This window comes from Phragmites australis, chromosome 12 (assembly GCF_958298935.1).
Source record: "Phragmites australis chromosome 12, lpPhrAust1.1, whole genome shotgun sequence".
NCBI classification, from domain to species: domain Eukaryota; kingdom Viridiplantae; phylum Streptophyta; class Magnoliopsida; order Poales; family Poaceae; genus Phragmites; species Phragmites australis.
In genome coordinates this window covers 28,179,414-28,192,367 of record NC_084932.1, presented here as the reverse complement: position 1 = coordinate 28,192,367, position 12,954 = coordinate 28,179,414, and the positions used below count along the sequence as shown (strand labels likewise).

The window sequence follows — 12,954 nt, the reverse complement described above, 5'->3', positions numbered from 1 at the left end:
CCGGTCTGGCAACTGAAGCCGGCAACACGTCTCTGCTCTGTCTGAACTCCTCTCGCCTGAACTCTCTCCTCTCTGAATTCCTCCAATCTTCCTCTCGATTCCTCATCCTCCAATCGATCGAAGCCACTGAGGTTGATGCGAGTCCGTCTGGAACTAAGCTCAATCTCGACTCGGCAACAGGGCAATAGTACATGAGTAATTATACGTTTGAAGAAAAAACATAAGCTCCCCTCGACTCGACTCAAGTATGCTCAGCTTAGCTCTTTGACTTGAGCTCGATAATCTTTGGTACAGATTAGAGCGCTTAGCTCGTTTGTTGCATCGAAGATCTTATTCATGGTAGAACAGATTGGTTAGCAACAGCTACGTTAGCAAGTGTTAATATACAAAAGAATGTTTTCCTATACGGTGATTTATAATTGACACGCAAATTAAATGCCTTCGAAAACTGTCTTAATTGGGGCCAGCACCTGTTCTCCCTGACTTAACCTGTGCACGATCCACGAATGCACGGTTTCTGGTGTAAATTATGTCGCCGTGACTGATTAAACAATGAATTTGAGATTACAAATTACAACATAGATTAAAATATAGTCTATGCATGGATCTTTTTCAGGGAGCAGAAAGATCTCCACTAAAGTAATCGAGCAACGAGACGCCTCGACCACACGAGCTCGAAAACGCTCCTCCGTACAGTGCGCCATGGCGCTGGCGCCTCGGTGTCCGCGACGACGAACACAACGCATGCAGCTGAGTCATCGTCTCGCGAGCCGGCAGCCGCACGACGTGCTCGGTGAGCGCCCCGTCGAGGCGTCGCAGGGGCGGCGAGGCGACCTTTGCGCGCGCACGCGTGCCGCGGCGGCAGTGGTCGGCGGCTGGTACGTACGTCGTGGCCAGGTTCATTCGCGCCCCCGGTGGCAGTCCCGAGGCTAGCTGCTACGGATCGGAGTGGACTAGTGGAGCAAAGTCGGGCGGCCGGTGGCACCTCCTCGTGCGGCGGGACGTGGACGGCGGCCGTGCAGGTGGCACCTCCTCGGGAGGCCGTGGCGCGCTGGGGAGTGTCCAGAAAGTTCTCAAGTGATCTTTAGTTTAGAAAATGTAACTTTATTGTGTGTTTATAGTTTATTTTGATTGTTTATTTTTCTTATCTGATTTATATCTATCTGTTAATTCTCACATATATATTTTATGATTTTTTTCACCTACTCTTTTAACACAAATCATAATATAAATCAACGATTTTATAAATGATACATCCACGTAACCTTATAAAAGTTTCCAACGAGCGCTTGAGCTTCTCTTTCGCCGAAATATCTAGTGGTGACACTGAAGCCTATCAATTAGTTCCGTGAAATCTTTGCACGGAATACACCCTAACAAACAGACTAGAATCATCAAACTAGATTTTTTGGGATTGATTGTGCACGCCAAATGCATGTTTAGAATGCGGAAAATATTACAAAATTCCACATCAAGCAACCCCTGTTCTTATGCCACCTGCCCAAGTTGGACAGGTGCGATTGTTTGGCAATTTAGACGTGTACATGTACGAGCCTAAGCTTTTAAAGTACTTAACCTAGGTGTCTACTGAACTTGTGAGTAGCCATTTGACTATCTTTTAAGATCTAGAATTTTTTTACGGAAGGAATTTCGTTTCCATCAGTGATTCAATTGTTTTACTTTACGGTTTTTATCATGAAAGTATTCTTAAGATCATTCTTTTAGTACATGATTCTCTCTCATTTTCTTCACGAATTTCTTCGAATGGAAGCTGTTGGAGATGAGAGAAAATAAAAGAAATAGAAACGAGAAAAAAAATAAAATGAAGAAAATATGGTTGAAGATGATCGTCTAAAACTCTGCTATGGGACCGTCACCTGTTCACCATCACTTAACACGTGCACTATATCTTGTGTAAATTGGACACCTAGCTAAGGGCCCAACAAAAAAGAATTATTAAGAGTATTGATGAAAGCAAACTGCATGATGGATGGAGTTCCTTGCCATGGAATACGAAATTGAGATGTGACAAAAGCTGGCAATGCTCTCTTTCGTCAACAAAAGTGGTAGCTGTCTGTCCATGTAGAAAAGAAGATCAAAAAGAAAAAACGTGAGCTTCAAAAACAGAAATAAAAAAATCAGAGATGAGGAGGATACGATTTGTTAATCTCAAGCCTAATTTTATACTCCAGTTTTCTTGCCTAGTAACTTTTTGACATCCTTCTTTATGTTGAGAGACTTCTATGAGGACTTCAGACCGGACTAGATCGTTTTGGACTCTAAAGTAGATCCTACTTTTACATTTTATTTATGTTATGTTTGGGACTCAGATGTAGGTCCTACTCAGAAATAAAAAATCCTCCACAAGAGTTCTAGTTAGTGATATTTTCTATATAGTTGACAGGTGGTGAAGGGAAGAGAGAAAAATCAATATAGAAATAATATTTTATTATTTGAGATCTAATCTTAAACTTATAGATAGATCGTAACAATATGGATACTAATATTCTCTTTTTTATAAGATCAGATTTTAAGACCAACTTTTTAGCTTACGACACTCCTTTTACACACACTTATGTGTGTCTTAAGAGCAACTGAAAATGTAAATAGAAATAAGAAAAGTTAAACATATTTTTTATCTTAATTTATTTTTGTGCTATTAAGCAAACACTCTTTAAAATGTTTGCGAAAAGTGTGAGTGTGATCTTTTCCATTCATCAAATTGACAACATGAAAGAGGCAATGAAAAGAAAAAAAGAAGAACGATTACTGTATGGTCATGGATGAGACCTTCCTAGGGACAAAGGGAAATATCCAAATGTCTCCACTAGGGCCACAGCAAATTTCACTATCAGATATTCAGATTAGAACAAGATCTTTACTGCTGCTACTAAACAAAAGGCACCAAGTATATGAGCCTACGAGGACGGACACCATCAGCAAGATCAGAACCGGTCCCAAAAGTAGAAAAAGGCAAGGCAGGAACGCACCTTCCGTTTTAGGTAGGTGAAGAGGGGAACTCGGGAGAGAGAAGGCGACGCACAGCGCAGAAAAGTGGTCAGCGAAGGAGGAGGAGATGGAGGAGAGGGAGAAGGTCGTGTCCCTGGCCAAGCTCGCCGAGCAGGCGGAGAGATACGACGGTGAGGGATCTCCCCTGTTCTCGGTTGCGCCTTGCTTGTGTGCAGTTCCGTCGTTCTTGGTGCCTTGCGTTTCGGAGAATCCGTGGTCCATTCTTCGCCGGAGTGTGGGGGGAGGAATCGTGGTTCATGCGCTCCATTAGGATCTTTGCCCTTTGATTCCATGTGTTTTCGTCATTCTTTGCTCGCCTGCTTGAACGCTAACCCCTGCCAGTCATTGCGGCGATTTCTTTCTTGTTTCTTCTCTCGTGGACCAAAAGTCTCTGAATGTGTAGCAGTTTCGTCGGTCAGGTCCCTTCTCCCTGCTGATTCCGGTCTAGTTTCAGCGATCTCTTGTTGATTTTGGGGGCAGTTTTGATTTTTTCCAGCAGTGGGGGTGGGATGTCTTCAGGTTTGGTAAAAAAAATGACATTTTTATGACGACTTTGGGGAGCCAATCTTGCGATTTCTGAGTTCTGACTGGTTTTGATTGCTTCTGGTACTGTCAATTTGTTGTCTGCAGAAGGGAATAATGAATTTAGGTATGATACCTTGACTGATCAGAATGCACGGGAGGTTTCTGATGTTTTGTGGGGGCCAGTTCCGTCAATTTTTTTGGAGCGAACCAATTCCGTGAGTTGAGTGCCCTTGAGTTAGTTGCCTTCCTATTGTTTTTTATGTTCTCTCAGAAAAAAAGAAGGATCTTGGGATCATTGGTGATGCCTCTAGTGCTGAAAATGTGTAACCATACTGAGAGATGTCTATCCATTTCTTTATAGCTTAGTACGCATGACCTATTGAACTCTCTACAAATGTGGAACAATTGGAACTGTTGGAACCCCACCATTTGTATTCACATCTCAAGTTTGAGTTTAGTGTTGAAAGAGGTTTATCAATGCATAAAGTAGTATCCTTTTTACGTACTGTGGTTTAACCTAGCATCCCACCATGCTAGTCTGGGATAATTCTAGACTACTTTGAATAGTTTTTACCCATCTTATGGAGGCCATTTTTTAGCAATTTGACCAAAATTGGATGCTTATGTCTTTTCACTAGTGTGTCATTAGGTTGTGTAGTATCTTGGGTCTTGTCAATATCTTGACCTGAGCATTAAAAGGTGGATTTTGGCATAAGAAATACAAGACCACTTCCATAATGCTCCCAGTTCCATTAATTTTTCATATAAACCATGAAGGTTCTTGTAGCCTTTTAGGTTTCCATATTCCCTATGAAAAGTGGCAAACACCATGATCTCACTCTGCTTCCTGCGAGTCTTAGTTGCCGTGAACCTCCTGCATCATAGGGACCAGTTTAGTGGGTCCTTGTTGCAACAATAAGAGAGATTATACCTTGTTGCAGTAAACCAAAAGCATGACATACACAACTTCTGAAAAAATTGTACTGAGCAAAACAAGTAGTGGATTCATGCTGTTAGTTGGGTCTGGACTCTGCAGAGAAAAAGAAGCTTTTCTCTACTTAGCTAGTCCTCCCATCATATAACTTTCATGTAAGGTAATTACTTAGACCTTGTTAATATTAATATAAAAATCAAATTTTAAAATAGCAAAGAGAATATGAGTAGTTTGACATGATGAGCTGACATCACTGTTCTGCTGCAGACTAATCATTCAGGTTGGCCCATGATTACAGTTCGCAGGGTGCACTCAGATTAATTATGTTCTGTATTATCGATGTATATTTAGTTGCACTTGTATCGCTGATGTTAATCTTTATGCCTTAACTCAATGCATGCTAATTCTGGCAGATATGGCGGAATTTATGAAGAAGCTTGCTAGGATGGATGTGGATATGAGTGCTGAAGAGAGGCATTTATTCTCAGTTGGTTTTAAGTATACTATCAGTGCAAGAAGGGCATCATGGAGAATCATTTCTTCACTTGAGCAAAATGTGGCAGCTGGTGATCAGACTGGTGTGATGATACATGCCTATAAAAAGAAAGTAGAGGACGAACTAAGGATGGTTTGCAATGAAATATTGTCAATCATCGCTATACACTGCCTTCCCTTGGCCAGTTCGGGTGAAAATACCGTGTTCTTTTATAAGATGTATGTACAGGTTCCTTAATTTATCACTTGTTTATTTTCTCCCGTTGTCATATTTTCTAGTGACCACATTTAGAGCTTATTCCCTATGAGTATCTCATTACCTTTCCAGGCAATTTTGATAATGCAATCTTATTTCCTAAACAATATACAACTTTGAGCTCAAAACATCTTTTAAAGAGCACTGACTTAATTCCTCCAGGAGACTTTTTTGGTAAATTCTTTTCCTAAGCATTGCATTGATGAACATCTTTATAGAATAAACTCCAGAAGACGAGGAAAACCTGTTTTTTTATGACTTGTATAGCTTTATGCCATGAGAATCGGTCCCTCTGCTGCTGTTTACATTGACTTGTTGCGATCGCATTGTTGGGGAACACATTCATTTTCTTGGTCTGATTTGTATCATACGGATAGAGCAAAAACATGTTTACTCCATTTTGGTATCAATGTATCATATTCGTGCAACATGTAATGTTTAGTTATCTGAACTGATGGTGTGACGGTTAGTAAACCAATGTATAATTAATAGACGAAGGTAGGCAGGAGTGCCTTTTAGTCTCTTTTTTAAGGACATTCCTTCTATATTTCTCGAAGGTGTTTAAATTTTTATTTGGATTTCTCATTGCTTTGTCCATTATCATTTTCTGCACTGCAACATTGAGAATGTGCTTCATTGGTTTCGAAGCTCTCCCTCAGTCGCTTGTGTATCTGATACTGTAAGATGGTACTAGGAACATTACATGCTTTATGTGGCCCTGGTAATCTATTTTACGATAGGTCTGCTCCTTTGTCAATCTTCCCTCTATAGCATGTTCATGTTCACACGTCCTACTTTCCTACACAATCTTTCCCTTGCTTGCTGTGTGCATGACTCCTCAACAATTTGCAGGAAAGGTGACTACTACCGTTACTTGGCTGAATTTAGCACCGGCACTGAAAAGAAGGCTGCTACTGACCAGTCACTTATGGCCTATCAGGTGCAAAATCTTCCAAATATCGTGCAGTGGTTCAAATGGACCTTTTGGTGTTAAGATCTTACCATTTTTTTCGAACTAACAAATATTGCTGCAGCATGCCATGGTTGTTGCCTCCATTGAGCTTTCGCCTGCCCACCAGATCAGACTTGGCCTTGCCCTCAATTTTTCAGTCTTCTTTTATGAGACAATGAACTCTCATGAGAGGTCATTCATCCTTAGTATCTCATTTCTCCATTTTTATTGATGTTCTAAATCATCGCTATTTCTATTCTTTCATGCTTCTTGTTTTGGGAACATAGGCATCCCTGCCAGAAACTGACTATTTCGAAGTGAACCCTAAACCTTTCGTAGCTGCTTCATTAGTAAATTAGGTTTGATAATCTTTTCAAAATATCAAGTAAAGTGTCATTAGAATTTTCTGAATCTGTATAATCAAGCCCACAAATGCATTGGTTAATATTTGAATACGTGACACTCTGAATGAGTCTGCCCTTGTTTCAGATAGACATTAGATATCAAAGTTTTCTCTTCCTGATGCTGCATGTTGGGCTCATGGTAGATTTCATGTCATTCTGCTATGCTGCTTGACACGAGCCACCAGTTTACAAAAACATCAACGACAGTCAATGAGATTTTCGTGGTTTTCTGTCTTTTCAGAGCTTGCCAAGTGGCAAAACAAGCATTTGATGAGGCTGCTGCTGAGATTAATTCTGCTGGCGAGGGAGTTTACAAAGACAGCACACTTATGATGCAGCTTCTGAAGGACAACCTAGCATTGTGGATGTCAGAAGTAACTGGAGGTAAATCCTTTTTTAACCAATCCAATACTCAACTTCTGTCACCCAAATCCTTTATGTTGCAGAAAAAATCTTCAGTTTTTTTTATAAGAAAATTTGGTGATGGTAAAATCTTCAGAGTTAGTGTATGATGTGTCTGTTGGAAAGAGCAAGTAGCAGAAACTCTGCATATATGTCGTGGCCATTCCATCTAGATTCTTTGTAGCATAAGATGTCAAATGCCTGTTGCAATGTCACCTGGATCCCCAGTACGGACGAGCAGTAACATCACTCCTCAAATGAAAAACATATGCACAAAGCACAACAAAAAACCCTGTAACTTGCTACAGAATATTTTATGGGGGAGTTACAAGACATGAACAAGCATTAGTACTCGTTCATAATAACATAACGATGCCATGTGAACTGTGCATTGATTAATTGTGAAGGGACCTACAGAGTGCTGATTATGTTCTCTTTTCTCTTTCGTGCTGCCTGACCAACCTTGTTCCTAATAATGCATACTGAGCCATCTGCATTTATATGATAAACTTGTGTGCAAGTAAGACATACTAAGAAATTGATTCAAGTTGATGACCAGGGTAACTTATTCCTCCTAAGATGGTGATTCTGATCCCATTTCTTTCTAGTCTACCAAATGTATGGTTTAGGGGCAATGACTAGTCTTTTGACACTGATAAATTCTTGACGATAATTATTGCACTAAATTTCTTGTTTATTCCTAGGGGCAATGTCTCTTTTGACACTAATAAATTCTTGATGACAACTATGGCACTAAACTTCTAGTTTATCCCTTGACAACAAAAAATATGGTTCTTTGTTTTGACAGGTGAAACATCTAAGGATGACGACAACGATATGGAGGTAGGGTGCTTCCGTCTATGGCATGAATCTGTGCCCTTCTCTTAGCAAAATTTAAGGCTATGCAATTTTGATGAGATATAATTAAGCAACCAATGCAGAACATAATAATATCTCATCTGTTTACCTTATATAGTGATTTCCAATTTAAAACCTGGGTCTTATACCACAGTTAAAACATACATTAAAATCTGCAGTGAAGTCATGGACTGGTGCACATCTGAAAGGTGTCTCCTTATAGGTTATATAGTTTTGAACATGAGATTCATTTGACAACTATTCAAACTGAAAAGTATTAAACTGAAGTGAAAGACAATAATAGTTTATAATTCCCACTAAACACACTGAATAGTCAAAGAAGTCTTGTGCTGCTTTTCTGTTGTGGTGTACTTGGAACCCTTTGCATTCAAGTAATACACACTTTTGAATAGTTACTCAGTTTACGGTGCAAGTAATCTGCAAGTTATCATTTAAATCTTTGCTTTCATATATCTGTGAACTAGCAAAGTAGGGACTGGCAAATTCGTATGATCTTACTATGCTGGCGTTGACATACTAGACAACTTAAAATTGTGGCTATCTGACAAGGTGCTGATTCAATATTTTTATCTTTTGGCAGGGTTGATTGAGACGTGTTCAAGGCCCCTATGCACTCAAAATAACCAAGCAACAATGCTAGTGAACCTGTGACCTCTAGTTTTTCCTGCATCGGAAAAATCTTATGTTTTTCTTTCTGCACTTTCTTTCTCTTTTGGCCCTTGTTTGGCCTTGGTGTGATCCTTGGGTGTTTTCGAAGTTTTGGTTAGTGACCGTTTACCCAGCTCTGGTCATATTTTTGAGAGCATGGAATGGTTGCCACCCAGCTTTGATGTCTCAATTGTCACCTGTTTTGATGCTTCAGAAGCATCTTTGTGCACCGGAAAACTGTCTCTCTTATCGATGAATGAGAACCGTCTCCCATATGAATAAATATGATTCAGTGGTACTATGGTTGCTGCACAAATTTTAGAAGAGTGGAAGTCATGAGCTCCTATTCTCTGTGCTGATGACTCCAACTTGGTGTACCGATGTTACAATCATGCTGTAGGGACAAACAGTCCATACCTCTTTGCGATGCTAGTGATGAACTTGCGGGGTTTGAAATAAAACACATTGGAACCCTCCAAAGTGCATTGTGTTTTCTGCTGCTTCCTTCATTTTCGGTCCCCTGTTGCTGTGATCTTTCTGGATCTACTTTTTTTCGAGAACATATTGGAGCTGCGCGCGTCTTATCACCAAAGAGGAGAGAAACAGTTCAGTTACAGCAGTTTTTACCTGCTTCAAAATTTAGATTGCATTGGTGGCCTCTCAGTTTTGGTGATATATTTTAGTTTGATTCGGTGGCAATGACAACGCATCTTTTGTGTTTTAGTTTTGCTTTAATGCTTTGGAAGGATCGATCGTTTGTACTGTTGAACTACGCCTGTCATGAATGATGGCGTACCCTATCTCTTATCAGTCTATTTTGACAGAAGATGAAGCATGACCAATGTTGTCAAAATCTTGATTCTATCATCGATTATACGACTTTGCCTTCTAGATTGAGACTATACAGGTTACATGATCTAAAATTTTATAATTATAATAGTTATGATCTTACCGTAAGAAACTACGATTTTAACAACTTAAAGGTGTGTTTGTTTAGAGGAACGATGGTGAACAGATATGGTCATCCACTTTTTTGAGCTCTATCCATGTGTTTGGTTGAAAGGATAGTATGAACAAGATCAACCAACTTTGAGAAATACCCCTTAATATGCTGGATACAGTGAGCCGGCTATTTTGACCGGATGAGGCCATCTATCTTATCTAATCTTAATCATTAGTGATAATTAGTATGTTGTATTACTAATTAGTACTTATTATTATAAGATTATAATTGATAAGTGCTAGTGTGTTAATTAGGTAACAAAACATTCTAATTATCATTAATTGATAAATGCTAGTGTGTTTATCATTGTAACAAAACATTCTAATTATCCAACACTTATCCCACCAACCAAATAAGAAATTAGCTCATTCAGCCAAACAAGCAATTTGGATAATTCTATGTAAAAAAAGTAAGAATAATTATACCTAACTTTATCTTCCAACTAAACACACTTAGCCCGGTTGCCAATTGCCATGCACAGAGTTAAATAGGCCAGACTCAGGACCTATCGGGCCAACTGGGTACCATAGGCCGCCAAGAAAGGTATGATTGTTGCTCAAACTTGGTCTGTATTCTGTAGTTTCTGAACCTTGCCCTGATTCAAGCCTAAAAAACTGCGCCTCATTATGTTGCTGGTTAATCCATTGTTCAGTTGGGGTTGTCATGTCCACTGCTAGCTACGTCTCGATCATATTCAAGATGGTACACTACAAGGAAAAAAAAAGCCTTCTAAGCACGTTTCTTTAGCGTGTCTTTATAAACGTCTCTACATCGGTATGTGAAGAGGTTTTTTACATGATACTGAGAACGATATTAGACATGCTTCAAGCGTTAATAGTCACATAGACATGTTATTTAATACGATATTGAGAATGTCTCAAAGTGACGATATTAGATATGATTCGAGCGTCAATACCCAAGTAGACATGCTATTTAACACGATATTGAGAATGTCTCCAAGTGACACAATATTAGACACGCTTCAAGCGTTAGTATCATGTAGAGGCATCATAAAACATGTTAGAAAAGTGTTAGTAGCCATATAAGGATACTTTTTGACACGATATTGAGAGTGTCTCTAATGTGACACGACATTAGACACGCTTTCACTGTTAATAGTATCTAGATATACTCTAAAATGTATCTAGGGATACTATATTTACATGTTTGATGCATATTATAAACTAGTGATAAAAATAATACTATAATGCATGCACATAGTGATGTGAGGGTGAATTGGTTAGTACCTAGGGTGTGTCTAGTGATGGTTTGTCCATAAGGTCTTGAGTTCAAGGACCAATTCTTTTAAATCCATAATATGTTTTAGCGCTCAACATTTTTCAATGTGAAATGATGTGTCACTATACAACGTGTCTATATTAGTAGACACATAATATAAATGTATCTATGAAATCGTATCTATATTATTTAACACGCAATAAGACATCCATATACAACATGTCTAAGCTAATAGACAAATAATGTAAACGTATCTATTGAACGTCTTTATTTCTCATAGACATTCTTACAAAATTCTTCTCTACACGTCTTGACATGGTCCATAGGGATACGCTCCTAACACGCTTTATGAAAACGTTTCTACATTCCGCTAGAGATGTAATAAAGTGTATCTAACTTATAAATAAGTCTTAAGCTTGGGGGTGTGATAATGAATACACACTACACAGAAGGCAGTCTTAAGTTGTGGCAGTCTTAAGCTGTGATAATGAATACACACTGCACAGAAGGCACATGTTCCTATGTCGATGTTTGGGCATCGAGGCTGATTCATTCTGCCTCCGAAACAACCAGTCGTTGTTAGTCATGTACTCTTCCACCCCATCATCAATTCACTCGAGGATGACTATAGGAAAAGAGCAAGAGAGGGCTACCTTCCCGACACAATGAGTGGGTATGTGTGCAGCTGTTTGCCACCCCGGCGTGATCAAAACTAGGGCCTTAATACACAAAGTTGCCTGCAAGGTTTTAGTATCACAGAACATGGATGATGGGATCTCAAAGGCATTCATAATCCCAAGATCAAGCTCAAGTGTAAACAAATTCAAAGAACTGATGAAGGTCAATCAAGTTCAAAACACCCAATCGACGGTGTCATCCAGTTCAAAGCCCTCCCAAAAGTTACGGGAGAAGAATCAACAAAGTACAAGAAAAGTCACCATCAAGGGGTGGCACAAAGACCGTGAATATTGGAGAGTGACCAGCATTCACCACCCTTGCAGAAAATGGAGGCAACCATGTTGTAGCTTGCTTCCTATTCATTGTCAATCTGTGCCATACGCAAATACAGCCACTAGGGAGTACATGATTGTTAGCATGCTCTAGCTAAGGATACAGTTTGGGGAATCCCCACCGTTTTCAGAAGCACTTTTAGACATGTGTTCTTCTCACGTACACTGATGTGCCATACAATTAAATGCAACTATCATGACTCTTTATCGTCTTCGGAGGAGGAGTCTCTTGTGGTCGTATCTTGGGGTCACTTTATAGCTCAATGACACAAGAAAAACCCATATTTTAAAACATCAAATGCATCAAACAGGTTTGTTAGTATGCATTTCCCCTTTATTATCAGATAACCATGTTTTCACAGCTATTGCAGCTTGATGGAGCAGAGAGGTACACCATCTTTGTGTTTATGGATCTGTGAAGTCTTCATCTTCACTGGCTGGCGCCTCCTAAGATCTCAGTGGAGTTGGTCTTTCCTTCAACAACACTGGCTGGCACCTCCCAAGGTCGCAGTGGAGTCAAGGATTCCCTCAGGAGTGGCACTGAGTTTCGTCGTAACTGAGGATTATCGGGAGTAGTGAAGCATGCCAGTGCGGTTCACGTGGAACTGTGAAACCCTTCAACCCTATTGGTCGGCACCGTGGTTGTTATATGGTCACAATAGAGTTGATAAAATCCCTCAAAAGGTCCTTCACCGGCTGGCACCTCTAAGGTCATGGTAGGGTCTTCTGTCTTTTATGATAACGCTGGCTGGCACCTCACAAGATCGCAGCAGAGTCAAACCCTTTTCAACAATACTATGCAGGCGCCTCCCAAGGCTGCAGTAGAGTTGGTGTGCTTCTTTTCAGGAGTAGCACGTCTGTCCACCATAAGTCAAAAATGTTCATCGCTGGCTGGCTTTGCAAAGCAGATGCAGCGAAAGGCTTTGGGTGATACTCGACAGCTGTTTTATTTCTTCAAATTCATGTGCACCAAGTTAAGCCCTGCTCTTTTCCTCGCGCGGGCTCAACTTGGTGGGGGGCATTTGTACGATGGTATTTTACCGTGTATATTTGCATATCTCCCCGTATACATACATATATAAAAAAAGAAGAAGAAGAAAAAAAAGAAAAGGTGGGCCCTTTTTTTAGGCTAGCCCGAGCCGGCCCAGCCTCCTCCTTTCCCTACCACGCAGCCCAGCCGACCTCCTTCTCCTTGCGC

At 40.0% G+C, this 12,954-nt stretch overlaps 1 protein-coding gene across 1 annotated transcript; it reads left to right on the top strand.

Annotated features, from left to right (window-relative positions):
- The first annotated feature begins 2,900 nt into the window (after nucleotides 1-2,900).
- Nucleotides 2,901-8,808, top strand: LOC133886093 (putative 14-3-3-like protein GF14-H). The gene is made up of 7 exons (XM_062325823.1): nucleotides 2,901-3,140; nucleotides 4,882-5,182; nucleotides 6,072-6,159; nucleotides 6,254-6,363; nucleotides 6,817-6,959; nucleotides 7,786-7,820; nucleotides 8,437-8,808. The coding sequence occupies exons 1-7, from the start codon at nucleotides 3,077-3,079 to the stop codon at nucleotides 8,440-8,442; spliced, it is 747 nt and encodes a 248-aa protein (XP_062181807.1). The 5' UTR covers nucleotides 2,901-3,076; the 3' UTR covers nucleotides 8,443-8,808.
- The last annotated feature ends 4,146 nt before the right edge of the window (nucleotides 8,809-12,954 follow it).

Excerpts from the sequence above, each read along its gene's own strand:
- LOC133886093 (XM_062325823.1), top strand. The coding sequence starts at position 3,077 with ATGGAGGAGAGGGAGAAGGTCGTGTCCCTGGCCAAGCTCGCCGAGCAG. Across the intron at positions 3,141-4,881 it reads GCAGGCGGAGAGATACGACG|ATATGGCGGAATTTATGAAG; the intron begins GTGAGGGATCTC and ends TAATTCTGGCAG. Across the intron at positions 6,364-6,816 it reads ACAATGAACTCTCATGAGAG|AGCTTGCCAAGTGGCAAAAC; the intron begins GTCATTCATCCT and ends CTGTCTTTTCAG.